Source organism: Adiantum capillus-veneris, chromosome 25, assembly GCF_014529385.1.
Source record: "Adiantum capillus-veneris isolate H3 chromosome 25, ASM1452938v2, whole genome shotgun sequence".
In the NCBI taxonomy this organism is placed as follows: Eukaryota; Viridiplantae; Streptophyta; class Polypodiopsida; order Polypodiales; family Pteridaceae; genus Adiantum; species Adiantum capillus-veneris.
The window spans coordinates 100,536,864-100,555,327 of record NC_140955.1 but is presented as its reverse complement, the minus strand read 5'-3'; the positions used below and the strand labels follow the sequence as shown (position 1 = coordinate 100,555,327).

General features: G+C 45.8%; 1 protein-coding gene across 3 annotated transcripts in view; it reads left to right on the top strand.

Annotated features, from left to right (window-relative positions):
- The window catches only part of LOC147425381 (uncharacterized), a 48,299-nt gene that overhangs the window by 20,433 nt on the left and 9,402 nt on the right, over positions 1 to 18,464 (top strand). For all 3 annotated transcript variants that reach the window (XM_086499532.1, XM_086499531.1, XM_086499530.1), the window contains exon 2: positions 8,749 to 8,864. In XM_086499532.1, coding sequence (XP_086355658.1) covers positions 8,752 to 8,864 — 113 coding nt within the window. In that variant the 5' untranslated portion in view covers positions 8,749 to 8,751. The remainder of the gene's footprint in view (positions 1 to 8,748; positions 8,865 to 18,464) is intronic.

Genomic DNA, 18,464 nt, shown 5'->3' with positions numbered 1-18,464 from the left:
GTCAAAGGCTTTGCGGAAGTCCAGAAAGCTACAATAGATCCGTCTCCCATGAGATCTGCCCTCCTCAATGATGGCCCTGAGTGTCAAGATATGGTTAAGAGTAGAAAAGCCTCTCCTAAACCCTGCCTGCCTAGCTGCACGCATTCCTTCCCTATTTGCCCATCTACTCAACAACTGCTCAAGAATGGATGCGTACAACCGTGCCAGTGTGTGTCCAATCATGATAGTGCGATAATTCCCAGGCTCCATAGGGTCTCCTGACTTGAAGATAGGTACAATCGTAGATAGGCTCCAAGTATCAGGCAAGCCCTCACACATGGCATGGTTAAACATAACTGCTAAAGTTATTAGAATCAAATTCCGTTCTTGTCAATGCATAGGGCTCATAGACAGGATCAACTTTGACTTTTGTTGCATATCCAAATTATCAACCTTTGAAGAGAATTTTAGAGGCCTTTGCAACACTGAAAAACATCAAGAGACAAAGCATTTTAGGGCAAAAACGAACTTATGTTTTTTCTTCTCCTCCTCTTGTTGTTTCTTCTTCATCCAACTGCATAGCTTCTATCTGTAGGTTGCTATAGAACCGGTTTCTCTCCTGAAGAAGAAAAAAAAAATGTAGAGTCTCTATGTTCTCCGTCCATGTTGTTAGGATCATGCTTTGATTTGCAAAGGGCAAGAAAGCAAGTTGAGCTCTGATACTATTGTAATCACTTATGGCGAGTGATCGGATGGAAACACAACTGCAAAACTTAATCACTTCAAAACAACTTGAATAACTGAGAGAGAGAGAGAGAGAGAGAGAGAGAGAGAGAGAGAGAGAGAGAGAGAGAGACGGCACTTGCCCCAAAGACTGGCGCCCCTTTCGTTATTTGTTTATTATTGATTCGCAATGTTACAAAGCTCTGGGCTCTCATATGCTTCTCCACACGGTAGAATTCCAGAGAGAGACTCCTACTTCCATATTTAAAGGCCCTTAGCCAAAATCAAAAGCTGTACATAAAAAGCACTGAAGTCTAAAAGCATCAGCTTTATTTATGGTTTAGGTGCCTGGGCAAAGGTTCTGTAAGTTGGTTGGGGGTTAGGATTATTAATCCTAACCACTCGGCAAGACTTCATAAGTTGGGAATTCTTGTGTTTCTTCTTCTTCTTTGTCTTGGCTTTAGGCCCTCGGCGGGGTTCCACGCCACTGACTTGTCTCAACTACGCCACTTAAGGTTTACAGAGCTCTACTTGGCTGCCTTCACTAGATAGCTTCCGCCTTGGTTGAAAACCTTTACCCCGCAACGCATGTTCTTGTTTGCTGCCAAACATGAGCATTAGGTTGCGTCCTCGGCCTCCCCCCTCCTCTCTGGTCCTGCTTTAGCCAAGCTTGAAGCGAACTCTACAAGCACAGGGCCCTACATTGAGTTGCAGTGGTTGGTATCCGTGGAGGAGTGGAAGTTTCTTGCCATATGGTAAAAGCTGCTAGGCTTGTCTGCTTTCTTTGTGTAATAGACTTGGACACTCCAAGTCAAGAATCTACCACGAGAGCACCAATAACCACTTCAAAACGGTTCACAGTTCACAATTGATTTGACACTGGCCCGGCAGAGTTCCGTGCCTAGAGATATTGGCCCCAAAGACTGGCGCCCCTTTCGGTATTTCTTTTTGTATTAATCTGTGTTCAAAGTACGAGAGTGCGGGCAGGCGCTCACACTCAGACTCTGCTTCCAGATGCTCTGAGTGATGAGAGACCTGCTCACATATTTAAAGGTACAAGGGTTGCTAAAAGAAGTGCCCCAAAAGCTGAAATCAAAAGCTTCAAGTAAAAGCTTTGAAAATAAAGCAAAAGTTCTTCCTCTCTCTTTCTTTTAATAAATAAAGCAGAGAGTCTCTCTCTCTCTCTCTCTCTCTCTCTCTCTCTCTCTCTCTCTCTCTCTCTCTCTCTCTCTCTCTCTCTCTCTCGCGCTAAAATAAAGCAAAGAGGGTTCTCTCTATCTCTTTCTCAGCAATTTGCGTAGAAAAAGCAACGCCAAAAAGCTGCCCAGCTTTCCGTAAATCACATTGATGTCCGTACAGCAAGCCACATGTTAGCTCGCCACGTCAGCAAATCATGGTTAGGGTTAGGGTTAGGATTAGGGTTTCTGATTTTAGGGCTAGGGTTTCAAGCAAAATTAGGCTTTCTGATTTTAGGGTTAGGTTTTGCAGAATTAGGGTTTCTGATTTTAGGGTTAGGGTTTCAAGCAAAATTAGGGTTTTCGGTTTTAGGGTTAGGGTTTCAGCAGAATTAGGGTTTTTGGAAGCCACGTCATCACTTTGTGACATACCCCCCTCTTGAAAGCATTGTAATTGCCCTCGATTATGCCTGCAAAACAGACAGAAGCCATAAACCGTCTTAGCAGACACTGACTGTTAGTACCTACGTACTGGGAACGCACGCGGCACATCTAGCACATGTACCAATCGAGTCACATCACACGACATCACTAGACATCACAGGAGATCACATGACATTTAACATTCATTCGGATCTTAGACCATGATTTCTCGGCAATGCAGTTAGCAATCGCATCTAGATCCCACTCAGGACCTCATAGATGTCCGATTGACTAACCCCTATTGCAACCATGATCATTTAGAACAAAATACTGCAGTCATTTCGTCTATCAGTTCCTGCACTTAAACAAGTCAAGGACAAGTCAGTTTCATATTTTTCCGGAATTCCATTTCATAAAGTCATCCAGCAGAATATTGTCAGTGATCAGTATCCCTGAAGCTCAAAGAGACATCAGTGACTCTAGTATTCAAAAATTCGAGGCATCTGTTGACAAAGGAGCGGAGTAACTCCCCTCTTGTGCAAACCCATTGCACCAGATCTCTGGCGAAGCTGAATTCTGGGTTTCATTTAGAGTAGACTATGCTAAACCAAAAGTTTCAAGGTAAAGATTCACATTCCGAGGAATATCTGCTAGGTCTTGCTCCTCCATTCGCTTCGCGTCCATGTCTTGAATTTAACCAAGAACTGTTAATTCGCTTTACTTTCTTTCTTTCTTTCCGTGCCAATTTCTGTTCTGGAACGAGTATCTGCTTGCTTTTCGTCCAATTCGGGTTGTTCATCAACAGGCACATCGCCTTCAAAAGGCTTTAAGAGACTCACATTAAAAAAAAACATTGTGAATCCTCCAAGTATTCTGGCAGCTTCAGTCCAAAGGAGATATCATTTATCTTTTCGGAAAACCTGGAAAGGTTCACACTATGTCATGCTAAGATTACAAAGAAGCCGCTCCTTTCCCGTTTGTTTTCTTTCTCGGTCGTGCCTTCCCATAATGTAAGAACACCCAATCCTTCTCCTTCAATTTCAAATCTCGACAATGGCGATCTGCTGCCTTTTTCTGTCTTTCCTAAAATTTCTGCAGAGCCTTCCGGACCAAGTCTCTCGTGAACTGGTCGGCTTCAAAGAAAAATCTTATCTTTCGCGCTAAGGAAGGGTAGAACCTTCGTAGCAAATTCAAAAATCTCAAATGGCATCTTCCCATCAAAGAGTCAAACGTGTTTCTGTAGGCATATTCCACCAAAGGTAAAACCTTTCCCAAGTAGTCTTCTTTTGATCCAACCAAGAAGACTTCAACAAATCCAGTACCACTGAATTAGCAATCTCTGATTGCCCGTCAGTTTGCGGATGGAACGAGAACTGCAATCGCGTGCCTATGTTCTCCCAAATAGCCGTCCAAAACAAACTCGTGAACCTGGGCCCTGTTGGAGAAAATTGTCTCAGGCATGCCATGTAATCTGAAGACATGGGCAATAAACAATCGTGCCCACGCTGTGTTCTCGGGAGATGAAATCCATTGCAATACTTTCCTGGGGCGGGTGGGTATGGGTAAAAAGGCTGTAACAATCCCTGTGCTTTATGCCTGTCAAACTTGACCTTCTTGCATACCAAGCAACTGCTCACAAACTCGTCCACATCCTTCTTGAGTCTCGGCCAAAAGACGTATTTCTCTACCCCTTTCAAGGTGGTAGTAATGCCGCAATGACCCGTGAAAGGCGGACAATGACATTCGATTAGAACCTTTTCCCTCAACGGCTGTGTAACGCACAACATGGTTTTCTTCATCAAGTAGCCATCCCAAATGGAATAATCCGCTACTATTTCCCCTTGCTGTATTCAATTGAATACATCTGCAAAATCTGTTATGTGTCTACTGACCGACCATATCCTCGAAGTTTCTATGATGTATCAGGGAAATAGCCAAAACCAATGGCTTTCGGAACAAATTATTTCTTCTGTCCCTGCACATGGACAATCCGGAAGTAAACCGTGACAAGAAGTTTTGCACACCGCATCTACTTTTTCCAATAGCTGCTTCCGTGACAAGAAGTAGCGTAAACTCCCATCATCTGTGCAAACCGTAAAATAGGCTATGAGTAGGTAATGTCGCCACTAAATAAGAGCATGGATAGCCGCCAAAAGCTCTTTCTCACAAATCTGTGCTGTCAATGGTGGCCTTGAGAACAATCGGCTCTCATAGGCAATGACATTGGTCTCTTGCATTAAGACCGCATCCAGACTACGACCACAAGTATCACAATATACTTCAAACAAGTCCGGCAAAGTCAAAACTAGTCCCGTAGTCAATTTCTCTTTCAAAGTCTGAAAGGCAGTCACCTTTGTGGATACCCACGAGAAAGGGACTCCTTTCTGTGTCAAGATATGCAAAGGGGAAGCAACCGCTGTAAACTTTTAAATGAACCGCCTATAGTACAAACACAATCCCAAGAAGCTTCTAACTTCATGGACATTCTTCAAATCGGACAAATCATGGATAGTCTCTATCTTGGCCGGATCCATTTGTACTCCTGCTGTGCTGACACAATGTGTCGCAAAAAGCGTATCTTTGGTAAGAAAAATTCACTTTTCTTCGCATTAATCACTAACTTGTGATCTCGTAATGCTTGAAAGACTTGAAGCAGATGATCTCTATGTTCTGCCTCATTCTTGGAGAAAACAATGATATTGTCAAGGAAAGTGCCAACAAATTGCCTGTACTCTCGAAAAATCGTGTCCATCATCCGGTTAAATGTCGCAGGAGCATTGGTTAAGCCAAAAGGCATCACCAAAAACTCAAATAACCCAAAAGTCGTCCGAAAGGCTGTCTTGTAGACGTCTCCTGGCGCGATTCGGATCTGATGATATCCACTCTTCAAATCAATCCTGCTAAAGCACGAGGATCCCTGTAATCTGTCGAGTATATCATCGATCCTAGGAATCGGAAATCTGTTCTTGATGGTGATTTTGTTGAGAGCTTTATAATCGATGCACATTCTCCAAGATCCGTCTTTCTTCAAAACCAACAACACTGGAGGGCAATACGGTGAAGTACTAGGCTGGACAAGACCCTTTTCCAAGAGGTCTTTCACTTGGTTCATAATCTCTTCGTTCTGCGCTCGGCTCACACGGTAAGGTGGCCGGTTCGGTGGTGTGCTTCCAAGTATCAGATCAATAGTAGGACGAGCGGATGGTAACTCGCCTGGCAGGCCCTCTTCATCCATCGTTCAGTTCTCTTCCAAAAAGAAAATGAGTAAAGAAACTGAAGTTCATCAAGTACAATCTCTGAGCCCTTCATTTGTTAAAGTAGCTTTCTCGGCCCGGTAGTCAAGCACGGCGTTGTTGTTGTGGTACCAAGGGATTTTGAGTAGAACGTCACAACCTTCCAAGGCAAATACGTAAAACTCCTGGTGCCCTAAACACCCCTGTCATTGCAAACGAAGTTTTCCAATGCTCGGTGTAATGGCAACATCCCGTCCGGGTGCCACTCGAACTACCTCCGCCTGTGGCCTCAGCCTATCGAACGTAATTCCAAATCGAGCCGCTAATTTCAAGTGAAAAGAAGTTGGCATTGGCTCCTTCAAAAGAGCTTCCTAATCTTTCATTTTGCCCCAAAAGCGACAAAGTTTGTACTTTCATTCATTTGATTCGGTTCAGGCCCCACGCAATGTGGTACCAGTTCTGCTTTTTATCTGCCTTTTCTACCACGTCTCTCAGCTGCTTTAGAACTTTCTAGCCTTTCTTCATCCTGTTCATTCGGTGCCTTGCTATGGCACTTCGCGGAGATATGCCCAGTTTCCCCGCATTCAAAGCACTTCCCCTCCTTTATGTAGAGAGCCCTCTCTTGAGGAGTAAGCTTGGGTCGTGCATCCTTATCTTTCTATTTTGGGTTGCTATTTCTCTTTCTACTTTCATTTTTCGAAGTCTGTTCGACTCTTTGTGTCATGATCTCATCTGTGGGGTAGGTCAGATTGCCAGAGTGAATGGGAAAACCCCGTTTCGCATGACTCATCAACTCATGAATGGAAGCTGACTTTTGTTCTAAGCAGTGATCTCGGATCTCTGTAGGTAGACCCAAGGTAAACCGCTCAATCTGCTTCTTGAACGAGATCTTCTTAAATGAAGAGGCGGGTAGAAAAGAGCTCGAGAATCTCTCGCAATAAGCGTCCATTGTATCCTTCTTGGTCATCCAAAGATGGTTCCAAGCAGTTCGTATATCGCATTCATACTCTGGAGTTAACCAAGAAGAAATAAAAAGCCTCTTGAATTTCAGCCATTTAACTGGCGCAGCCTTGTTTAATAGAAGCGTGGACCACCAAGTTCGAGCATTCCCGAGTAAGAGGCAGCTCTCCGAATCTTAGAGTGCTCTGAGTAACGTCCTCCCGCGAAAGCGATGTCAAACTACTGTACCAAAGACAAAGCCTTCGAAGCATCTCTATATCCCGAAAACGTGTCAAATTTAATTGACTGTCCACCTTCTTTAAACTCTCGGACTTTCTTGCTTTTGTCTTCGAGAAAGTCATATCGGTTGGCTTTGTAAAAAATTCTTCTTCTTTGCATAATAGTTGCTCTCATCAGAGTCTGAACTGTCTGTAGACGAGTCCTCTGTAGAATTGTCACTCATGGGGCAAGATTTAGACTTCTTTGTCTTTTTCTTGCCCTTTCCGAAGCGTTGCTTCATGCTTCGCATTTTGCCTTTTCGGTCTTCTTCGCTCGAGTCAAATGAGCTAGAAGAACTATCAGAAGAAGAAGAAGAAGAAGAAGAAGAACTAGGAACCTATTCAAATCGAATGCACTTCTTCTGTTTCTTTGCTTTTTCAAAAGTCGTCTGACGACCCAAATAGCCCGGGAAGTCAATGCCTTTCTTCTGCTTTTTGCCGTGCTTTTTAGCTTTGTTCTGCACGTCAAAAAAGCTGAGCAATTCGTGCATCAACCACCTCTTCTAATTCCTTCTCTGTATATTTCTTGTGAGCAAAAGGTTTCTTGAGAGCGGGTTTTGGGGGTTGTGTTGTGGTTTTCTGCCACTGCGCATACACTTCCTGGAAAGAAGTCTTGCTCATATATTTTGCAAAGTTTGGGTCCTTCGCAAAATTGAGCATCATCTTTGTTGCATCGCCAATCAATTGACGACGCTCCATCTCTCGACTCTCCGCTTGAGTAGGCCGAGGCGGGCCGTACTCCTCGCTTGAATCTTCGTTGTGATCCCTTCCCGCTCCGGATGCAAAGGAAGTCGACTGATCTTTGCCTGAAGCCATAGGTGCTGCGGGAAAAAAAATTAGGGATCCGATTTCTCGTAGAAGAGAAATCGGCCGTGCTCTGATACCACTGTAATAGACTTGGACACTCCAAGTCAAGAATCTACCACGACAGCACCAATAACCACTTCAAAACAGTTCGCAGTTCACAATTGATTCGACATTGGCCCGACAGAGTTCCGTGCCTAGGCGCCAAAGACTGGTGCCCCTTTTGGTATTTCTTTTTGTATTAATCTGTGTTCAAAGTACAAGAGTGCGGGCAGACGCTCACACTCAGACTCTGCGTCCAGATGCTCTGAGTTATAAGAGACTTGCTGACATATTTAAAGGTACAAGAGTTGCTAAAAGCAGAGCCCCAAAAGTTGAAATCAAAAGCTTCAAGTAAAAGCTTTGAAAAAAAAGCAAAAGTTCTTCCTCTCTCTTTCTTTTAATAAAGAAAGCAGAGAGTCTCTCTCTCTCTCTCTCTCTCTCTCTCTCTCTCTCTCTCTCTCTCTCTCTCTCTCTCTCTCTCTCTCTCTCTCTCTCGCTCTACGAGGTTTCTACATCAGCTAACCTGTTGTCCTTGAGCCTCCTTCAGTCTTCCCTGAGCCCTTTAGCTCTTGCTTTCAGGAGCCACCATCAACAAGTGGGCTGGTTTCTACCTTGGCTGATAGCTCTTTGTTAGCTCGAGTGCAGAGCTTTGTTACGCATTTTGTGGCATCCTCTTGCATTTTCTTGGTGATGTCGGTTATCTCTTCTCTCATCTTCATGACCTACAACTCTCTTGCCATTGCAGATGTTCCTTGTCCTGTTCACTACTGCTCCCTTTTGATGGTTCCGGTTTTTGATTTGCATTGGAGGAGTTTGCTCTTGGTGGAAGTGCCTATCTTTCAGAGGTTGCTGTCATCCTCACTCCACTTAGCTTGCAAGGGCACTTTTTACTCTCTTTAGGAGAGGTTTTTCCCTTGGTTTTCGGTTTTTACAGTTGCCATGTGTCTAGTTATTTCCAGTCTTTACAATTTCTAGATTATTGCCTATGGGCCTGCTTTGTAATCAATGTACTTGCCCTTGGAATTGGCACCATTTGGAGAGAGAGAGAGAGAGAGAGAGAGAGAGAGAGAGAGAGAGAGGAGCTTAGAAAATCTAGTATGTATATCTTTATATTGTTTTGGGTCATGAATGTGCATTTTTTATTTCTTGCAGCCAATGGAGAGTGTAACGCCCAATGAGATTGCAGGCTTTTGTGTGGGTGCTTTCATTGTGCTTGCAGCGGCTGCTGCTCCACAGGTGGACCTATATATTGCTCAAAGTCAACGGACGTAAGTTTCGGCCTCCCCTCCAAGCTCCCCCCTTTCTCTTTATTTTTTGACATTTCAAAACACAACACGTTGATATGCTTGCGTGCTCGTACGACGTACACACACACACACACACACACACACACACACACACACACACACAGAGAGAGAGAGAGAGAGAGAGAGAGAGAGAGAGAGAGAGAGAGAGAGAGAGAGAGAGAGAGAGAGAGAGAGAGAGAGAGAGAGAAATGAAATGAAATGTTATATTAACGTCTTCAAAAGACCAAAGTGACCTATGAGACCAGAAAGTTACAATGTGGTGGATCTGATACAAAGTCAGAGTAACAAGATGACAAAATGACAAAATAAAATACTATGGAATCCTAAACTACTAGGTGTGGACTAAGCAGCTAAACAGCTAGCTGGGATAGCTAGATCACAGGGGATCCTGCATCGGTCGCTGGCGGATCTCATCAATCTCCTCCATGATCAGTAGTCTGATCGGGCTTCGTGCATGTCTAGCCAAAGTGACCCGAATCCTCTGATGCAGCCTCCGTCGATGCTGTGTAGTCCTCCGCAATCGTGGGCGTTTGGATCTCCCTAGCTCAGTCGCTCGGTCGATCAGTATGCCTCTGGTGTAAAGCGACGGGCTCTACTATGGTAGTAACTTCTCCGGGTGTCCAGTGGCAGCTCTAAAGAAGTCTGTGATCTGTCTCTGAGACTGACTAGCCTCTCCTCTCATCAGGCTCTCTCTGTGTCTGCGTAGCTCGAGCAAAAACAAACCCAGGCATCTCTGATCCTCGTACCGCATGACTCTAGAGAATGGTCCAAAGCCCTCTCTGAACAAGCAGTGGAAGCGGCCTCGTATCTCGTAGTAGACGAGGCAGTGGCATGTGTAGTGCAACTCTGTCTCAGGCTCGATGTCACACAGGGGGCATGTCCTAACCTCTGCTGGTACTCCGTTGTATCTCCCAGTCTCGATCCGCGGTTGGTGTGAAGATGTGCGTATCTGGCCAGTAGCACATCGTATCCCATGAGACAAGTGGGTGTCCATGTATCTGGGCCTCGTCACAAAACCATCCTTCGTAAGCTGGAGGAGATGCTCTCTGTAGAAAGCCATCTTCGTGCCTAGCTCCTGTGCTGGCTGTATCCATGTCCTCTTGGTGTCTAGCTGAGTCAAGTCCTGGCGAATGAGACTGGTGATCTCGGACTGTGTAAGAGTCAGAGGGCGCATCCAATGAGTACTGGAAGGGGGGCAATCTGTCTATGCTGAACCCATGCGCCTAAAACCATGATGTCATCTCCCGTACCAGCATGTTGTATCTCCTTGCATGGCTAACTGTCGAGAGGACTCAAGTGCAAGGCGTGCATATCTGTCTCTAGGAAGTTCCCACATGCGGGGTATGAAGGAGACAGATATGGTGAGCACCTCAACCACCAGTGGGGGGGCAGCTAGCTCTGCTCGTACAATAGCACATGGTACTGAAGCCTTGGCTCTAATGAGCCACGAGATCATAGAGACCAGAGGCTTCTCCATGCCCCCCCATTCATCACGGTGGCTTGTCCTCCCATGATGATCCAGTGAAGGTCCCCAAATCTCAGCTCCATAAAGCAATGCAGAAGCCACCAAGTGTCAAAGAGCCAGAGCTTCGTCCGAGGCTCTTGAAACTGAACCTGTGAACACATTCTTTCCAATCTACCCAACGCTGCATGGGCTCTCGTCAATCTAGTCTCTGCTGCCCTCCTGAATGAAAATGCTGGCCCACTAAAAACCACTCCAAGGTAAGTGTAAACATCTGTATACTCCACCTTCTCCTGAAGGCGGGTGTTGACCTCCTAATCCACTATGGGGTGGTATTAAATACCATGACCTTGGTTTTACCAAGGTTGACGGACAAACCACTTTCCTGGGCAAACCTATGCAAAGAATCCAAGTGACGTTGCATCCCCTTCCGGAGAGTCGGAGATCAACACAATATCATCAGCATATAACAATAGTGGAATCCATGTCCCTGCCAGCTGTGCACCTCTATCACCATATCTCTCAATGCAGTCAGAAACCTCATCTACATACATACCAAATAGAGTAGGAGAGAGCGGGCAGCCCTGCTTCACCCCAATAGTGGAGTAAACCGGTGTGGAGTAAACCGGAGGTCAGTAGTGTGTATAATGCCATGACCCCCCAAATGAGCTCTTTGGGTACTCCCATCTGCTGTAATCTGCGCATCAATCTAGCTCTGGGCAATCTGCCCTCCTCAATGATGGCTCTGAGTGTCAAGATATGGTCAAGAGTAGAAAAACCCCTCTTGAAACCTGCCTGCCCGGCTGCGCATATCCCCTCTCTCTCTGCCCGTCTACTCAGCCGCTGCTCAAGAATAGATGCGTACAACCGTGCCAATGTGTGTCCAATCATGATAGTGCAATAGTTCCCAGGCTCCATAGGGTCTCCGGACTTGAAGATAGGTACAATAGTAGATAGGCTCCAAGTATCAGGCAAGCCCTCACACATGGCACAGTTAAACATAACTGCTAGAAGCTCTGCTAGTAAATCTCTGGCATGCGTGAAATGCTTAGCCGCTAAGCCATCATGATCATATGCTCTCCCAGTCCTCATCCTGTCAATGGCCTTCCTCACCATCTCAACGGTGAAAAAGCACATGTGTGTGGGCATGGATCGGGGGGGTCGGGAAGGGGGGGCTGCTCAAGAACTGTGTACAAAGATGATGCATACTGGCCCCAAGCCTCTGTAGAAGTGATGGCCGGGGGGGGTGCTCATGAAAGAGCCTCCATGCCTCACGTGAGTCCTGACTCGAGAATAGCTGGTATAGATCCTGCTCTAGGTGAGCCAAAAATGCCCTCTTCTTCCGCCGCACTAGGCGTCGGAAGTCCATCTGTGACTGCCTGTGAGTGATGTCCCCCAAAAGCACCTCCCTCTGAAGTCTAGCTCTAGTGTCCTAGCATTCCTCATCATACCAGTTGCTCTAGGGCATGCTCCCCGAACGGAATCTTTCCTCAGGCTGGGTATGTGGGTATGCCTCTACTGCTGCATCATGTAGTGTCTGTGTCAGTATAGTAGTAAGCTCCTCCAGAGGTCGCCCTGGCTCCTTTGTGCACAGGCGTTTGTAGATCCCATCTATGTATACAGAGTCCGTCTCCCGCGTAAAGGTGTAGCGAGTAAGGGCTGTTGTCCATAGCCTGTGTGCTACAATAAACTGAAAAGAAATGGTCAGCGACACAAGAGCATGATCCACTGCCACACCAACAGGTTTGGGTCCAACCGTGAGGTCCTGGATACTAGAGATGCGGCTCAGCTGAGCCATGACATAATCCACTGTGCTGGCTCCATGTCTGTGTGGAAAGCATGGAAAACCCTCGGCAGCGGGAAATCTCTGTAGGCCATTCAAGATGGCCAATCCATGTGCAGTCCCCATGTCTATCAAGTATCGTCCATACTCGGTGTGTTCTCCATCCCGTGATAGTCCAGATAGGCCTGTCTCTGCAACATCCAACTCTCTCAGCATCTCCTTTGAAGTATCATAAAATATTGTCTGCTGATGGACAGTCCTAGCATTGAAATCCTCTAGAATGATGATGTCACCATCTCTAGAGAACTCCCATATGTCATCATCCAGAATAGAGAAGGGGGACTATCCTGTAGGTGGTGCATAAACTGACGTACTCGAGGGAAAGTAGCAAATAGCAATGTAAAGATATCTGCCTGTCTCTTCTCTCAATCTCACCCACATGTACCTAGCTTGCTCATCCCTGCGGGCTATATGTATCAATGGCTGCAACTCCTCCCTGAATAACACTGCCACTCCTCCTGAGCCTCGCCCTCTGTGCTCTGATCGTGTCTCCTGTCTACAGGCTGTCTCCCATCTATATCCACTAATGTGAGGCATAGATTGCCCCGGGGCCTGATGTGTTTGAGAGTAGAAGACGATGTCTCTTCCCGTAAAACTATCCTCGAAAGCATCCACATCAAGGCGCATAGATCCATTACAATTCCAGGTGGCAACTTTGAGTGTGGTCCCATAGGTCTTGCACCGTCATGTGGAGCGCCGCTCTACAATCACCACCCGGCCATCTCTGTAGAAGGCCGTCTTTCCCTTCTCCCTTGCCGCTTGAATCTCTGGCATTACCTCTCTCATATGCGTAAGCTGTGTGAGAGTGAGGTCATCTCCAAGAAATATGCCCGTTTTCTTAGTGTAGGGCGCTTCTTCAAGAAGTCCTTCTTTGCCTCCATGGATGGATGATTAAAGCTCTCCCTTTTGAAGTCTCCCCATTGCCTTGTGTCTTCTTCCCTACCCTCCATGCCTTTGTATGAGTAGCCTCACTACACATCATGCGGAGAAGTTCTTCAACTTCCCCTTCCACATCATCTCGGTCTTTTAGACCGGTTACTCTTATATGCAAGGCTCTAGTTTTCCTTCACTGCTCTTCTTCTAAAGTCATGTTGATGATTGTAGGAGTGGGGACGGATGTGGTTTCTTTCCCTTTCCCTTTCCCTTTCTTAGCGACTCCTATCCATTTCTCGGCCTCATCCACCTTCTTCTGCGTCTTCGTGATCACATCCATCCACGAAGACTTTGTTGGGAAACAAGCAAACCAAAACACCTCTATAGCGATGTCACCCAAGAGCGTTGAAAGAGCACCACAAGAACACCAAAAGCTTTGGAAAATCCCTTTGAAACACCACAAGTCCAACAAGAGTAGTCCCCTTGGGAATTTACTGGCCGTCGCCCACCCAAGAGACTATGTCACACAGAAGCAAAACCCTGCCAAAGCATGGATTTACAGCACACGCCGACCAATGCATATGAAGACAAGGGCCTCCCCTTTCACATTGAACATCACAAACCCAAACTTCAACATCAATCCCACAATTCATAGATACATGCCCTCCCAATCTGCCTGCATACAATTTGCCACTAGTCTGCCATAGCCATAACCCTGCAGTGAATTAGTCATAACCTGAAGAGCACAACTCCAATCGGGACACTTTAAAGCTTTAGAGAAATCTTGAAAAATGATTGGCTAGAAAGCTGAAGATAACCAAATTTGAATCTACACGCCGCTACATGCAAAATTGATGCGAACAGGGAGCTGTCTCTACACGACTACACATAGAGTAAGCAAGGCATGAGCGAAAACTGCAACAGAAACCATCAAGGAGACACAACGAGCTCAAACCTGCAAAATTCTGGAGTTTGGCTGAACTTTTTTAAGTTTGTACATGAGTTTAAGTTATATACAAGTCTCACTTCAAAAAACTCACTCACAGGCAGTTACAGTAGCCCGACAGCTGTCACTAGACTAGCGACTTGCAGTGCATGTACATGTGCTTGCTAAAGCAAGCTAAAAACCCCACAAAAAGAAAGCCCACACACCCTTTTGACATCGGGTGTCACGTCCGTATGTACAAATTTACAAAAAAACGGGGTGTCAGAAATGCGCCCAACATAGTTTGCCAACCCCCCAGTCTGCTAGAGCATTCATGCTTAGCAGTAGCATAACAATCTTGCCCACCTGGAGCAAAAGGCCATACAACATAAGCACAAACTGCATGAAGAAATACTAACCATAACAATTCTCTCACTCCCAATATCAAAGCATAAACCATATGTAGAATCCATATCTTGTTTAGGCATAAAGGACTCTCAACAAATCAACAGAGAAAGACCCTTTCATCATTTTAGCATGCAAGGAAGCCATTAACATCTCATCCAAAAAGTCTTCAACTTCTACCTCAGCCATTTTTATATCCTCATGCATATCCATTTCATTCTCCCCACTCTTTATTAAGCCTCTATCCAATTCAACCATATCATGCTTGATAGGTAAGCCATCTTCCATATATACCTTAGGCTCCTTAACAAGAGGATCAAACAAGGTAGCATCAACCATATTCACATGAGGCATAACAAGAGAATCTCCATCATTTTCCATATCTTCTAAAACCTCAATATTCTCTTCATCAATTAAGGCAGGATCACCCACACCATCATGCACGCCATGAAGCTTCTCATTGATAGGGTCCTCATCAACAACACAAGTAGTATACCTAATTGCTTCATCACCCTTTTGCATACAATCAACCAAAGCATATACTCGAGAGCCCTCATCATACACATCACCCTCTTTGTCATTTTTATCTTCATTGACCTCCATCCTGTGATCCTTGACTACCTCATCTACAAGGGAAGAACTCACAGCAATAACATTCGTATCAGAAGCATACTCATCCTCATTGTAACATATATGAGAAGCATTAGCCATGTGACTTGGATATTCAAAATGATCATCTCTTTGCATTTGAGACTCGTTCATGACCATGGTAGCCTTCTTGCCTACATCCACCTTACTAGCATCATCATCTTTGACATGAAGGTTGACATCAAATCGCTTAAACAACAAAGATGGCATACATTGAGCATTCTTCTTTATCTCATTGTGCATATGGAATTCTTCTTTCACATGCTCAAGAGAATAAGAAACATGGAAGTTTGCATTGCATATGTTGTCCATATTTATGTCTAAAACATAAGATACATTTGGCTTCACATCTTCTTGCAATCCAAGCTGCTTTACTCTCTCTAGCTTCCATTCCTTATGCTTTGCAACCTTTACTACATCCTCAAATGTAAGTGGCCTTTTAAGCTCAACCTTTAACTTTAAATCAGCCCTCAAACTTTGCATAAACATACACTTCTTAAGCATAAGAGGAGGAACATCACTGCCCAAAGCAACACAGCATCTCTTCCATAAATCATTAAATTGCTTCACAAACGCATCTACACTTTGACCATCACATTGCACAAGTCCTTCAATGGAGTGCCATACATCCGTTGGGCCCTCTACCTTACTAAACCTCTCAAGGAAGACCTCCTTGACCTCATGATAAGTCATCACTTGTGAAGGTTGAGATGATTTTCACCAAAACTCATACTCATCATACCATGTTCTTGCATCGTCTTTCAAGCAAAAGAACAAAAACTTGAGCATAATCATTGGATCTTTCTTATTTGCAATCAAACTAGCAAACTCCATCTTCTCGATGAATGCATCAGCATCCTCACCAACATGGCCATAGAACCTTGGAAACTCTATCATCATAGCCATCAAAGTTGTCAATTGAAGGTTACTTGAAGAAGTTCCTCAATGGGGGCACCAAAACACTGTTGGGAAGCAAGCAAACCAAAACACCTCTATAGCGATGTCACCCAAGAGCGTTGAAAGAGCACTACAAGAACACCAAAAGCTTTGGAAAATCCCTTTGAAACACCACAAGTCCAACAAGAGTAGTCCCCTTGGGAATTTACTGGCCGTCGCCCACCCAAGAGACTATGTCACATTGGAGCAAAACCCTGCCAAAGCATGGATTTACAGCACACGCCGACCAATGCATATGAAGACAAGGGCCTCCCCTTTCACATTGAACATCACAAACTCACAACTTCAACATCAATTCCACAATTCATAGATACATACCCTCCCAACCTGCCTGCATACAATTTGCCACTAGCCTGCCATAGCCATAACCCTACAGAGAACTAATCATAACTTGAAGAGCACAACTCCAATTGGGGCACTTTAAAGCTTGAGAGAAAGCTGAAGATGACCAAATTTGAATCTACACACGGCTACATGCAAAATTGATGCGAACAGGGAGCTGTCTCGACACGACTACACGTAGAGTAGGCAAGGCGTGGGCAAAAACTGCAACAGAAACCATCAAGGAGACACAACGAGCTCAAACCTGCAAAATTCTGGAAGTTTAGCTTAACTCTTTTAAGTTTGTACATGAGATTAAGTTATATACAAGTCTCGCTTCAAAAACTCACTCACGGGCAGTTATAGTAGCCCGACAGCTATCACTAGACTAGCGACTTGCAGTGCATGTACATGTGCTTGCTAAAGCAAGCTAAAAACCCCACAAAAAGAAAGCCCACACACCCTTTTGACATCGGGCGTCACGTCCATATGTACAAATTTACAAAAAAACGGGGTGTCAGAAATACGCCCAACAACGTCTTTACCACCTTCTGTTTCTCCTCCTCTGTGATCATCCGTACCTACTCCTTGATGACCTTGATCTCGTCTATTACCGAGGGCTGAAATTCCCCTTCTTCCAGTCCATTGCTTACTCTATCCGCAAGCTCTCGCTTGAGGGTTGTGACCTCTTCTCCAAGTGCTTGTGAATCCGCCTTAAATGCTTGCAGCTCTGCGTGCAAGTCCTCTTTCTTCTTCTTCCATTGCGCGCCTTCATTGAGAAACATTTGAAGAAGGTTGGCCTTCTCTTTCCACCATCCCTCGGTCTCTGCTTTTCATTCTTTCATCTCCCTTTCCATTTGTGTTATCCGCTTGTTTGTAAGCGCAAAAGTTTCCTTCGTATGGGACTTACATACTGGCGAAATGATCATGGCCTCCACCGGCGAAGTGCTCATGGCCTCCATTGGCGATGCAGGTATAGCTCAATGCTCTGGCTCGCCTGAGTCCATGCGGACAAGGCACACTAGAAACCAATCCAAAAACAAGGATAGGCGAGCGAGGGTATATCCTCTTCAGCTCGGCGAGCCCACCACGGCTTACAATACAAAATGGTGAGGGATCGGAGCACGCTGGCTCACCCAACTACTGGCATACAAAGATGTGGGTTCGAGCATAACCTCCAAAACAGCTCAACGCTTTGGCTCGGCAGAGTCCAAACGGAGAAGACAAAATACCACAAACCCGATGCAGGTGTATACATCAACTCTGCCCACTGCGGACGTTAGCAACCGAGGCAGCTCAAATGAAGGCCTTGCGCCTACTGTCTTGTGATGAATCCGTGTTACCTTCCAAACATAAAAACATAAACCTGCGCAATGGCAGAGAAATGCGCCCCCCCCCCCCCCCCCCCAGCAAGGTCAGCTCACGGCTCAGACAAGCCCCTGTTGGCTCAATCTACGCGCAGCCCCCTCTGTGGAAGAAGCTCGCACCCTGCAAGAGAGAGAGACACCTCATTAGCTGAGCCCGAAGATAAGGAATCGCACTCTTCAGCCCTGCGCGCTGAGTCTGCTGCTGCAGCCTCTGCGTGTCCTGCACCTGCATCCCCTTCAGCCCTGCGCGTTGAATCTGCTGCAGCCTCTGCGCGCCTTGCACCTGCTGCGTCATCTGCGTCACCTGCAGAGAGAGCGAGAGCACCTGCGTCACCTGCAGAGAGAGAGAAACTCCCTGCGTGCTGCCTCCTGCTGCCCAAAACCCTAACACACATGCAGAATTGACCTGCGTGCTACCTCTTGCTGCCCGAAACCCTAACACACAGGCAGGATTGCCCAGCGCGCTGCCTCTTGCTGCCGGAAACTCTAACACACAGGCAGGATCGCCCTGCGTGCTGCCTCCTGCTGCCCGGATCCCTAACACACAGGAAGGATCGCCCTACGTGCTGCCTCTTGCTGCGCGAAACCTACAGAGGGAGCACCACCGTCACCTGCACACGCGCGCGCACACACACACACACACACACACACACACACACACACACAGAGAGAGAGAGAGAGAGAGAGAGAGAGAGAGAGAAATGAAATGAAATGTTATATTAGCGTCTTCAAAAAGCCAAAATGACCTATGAGACCAAAT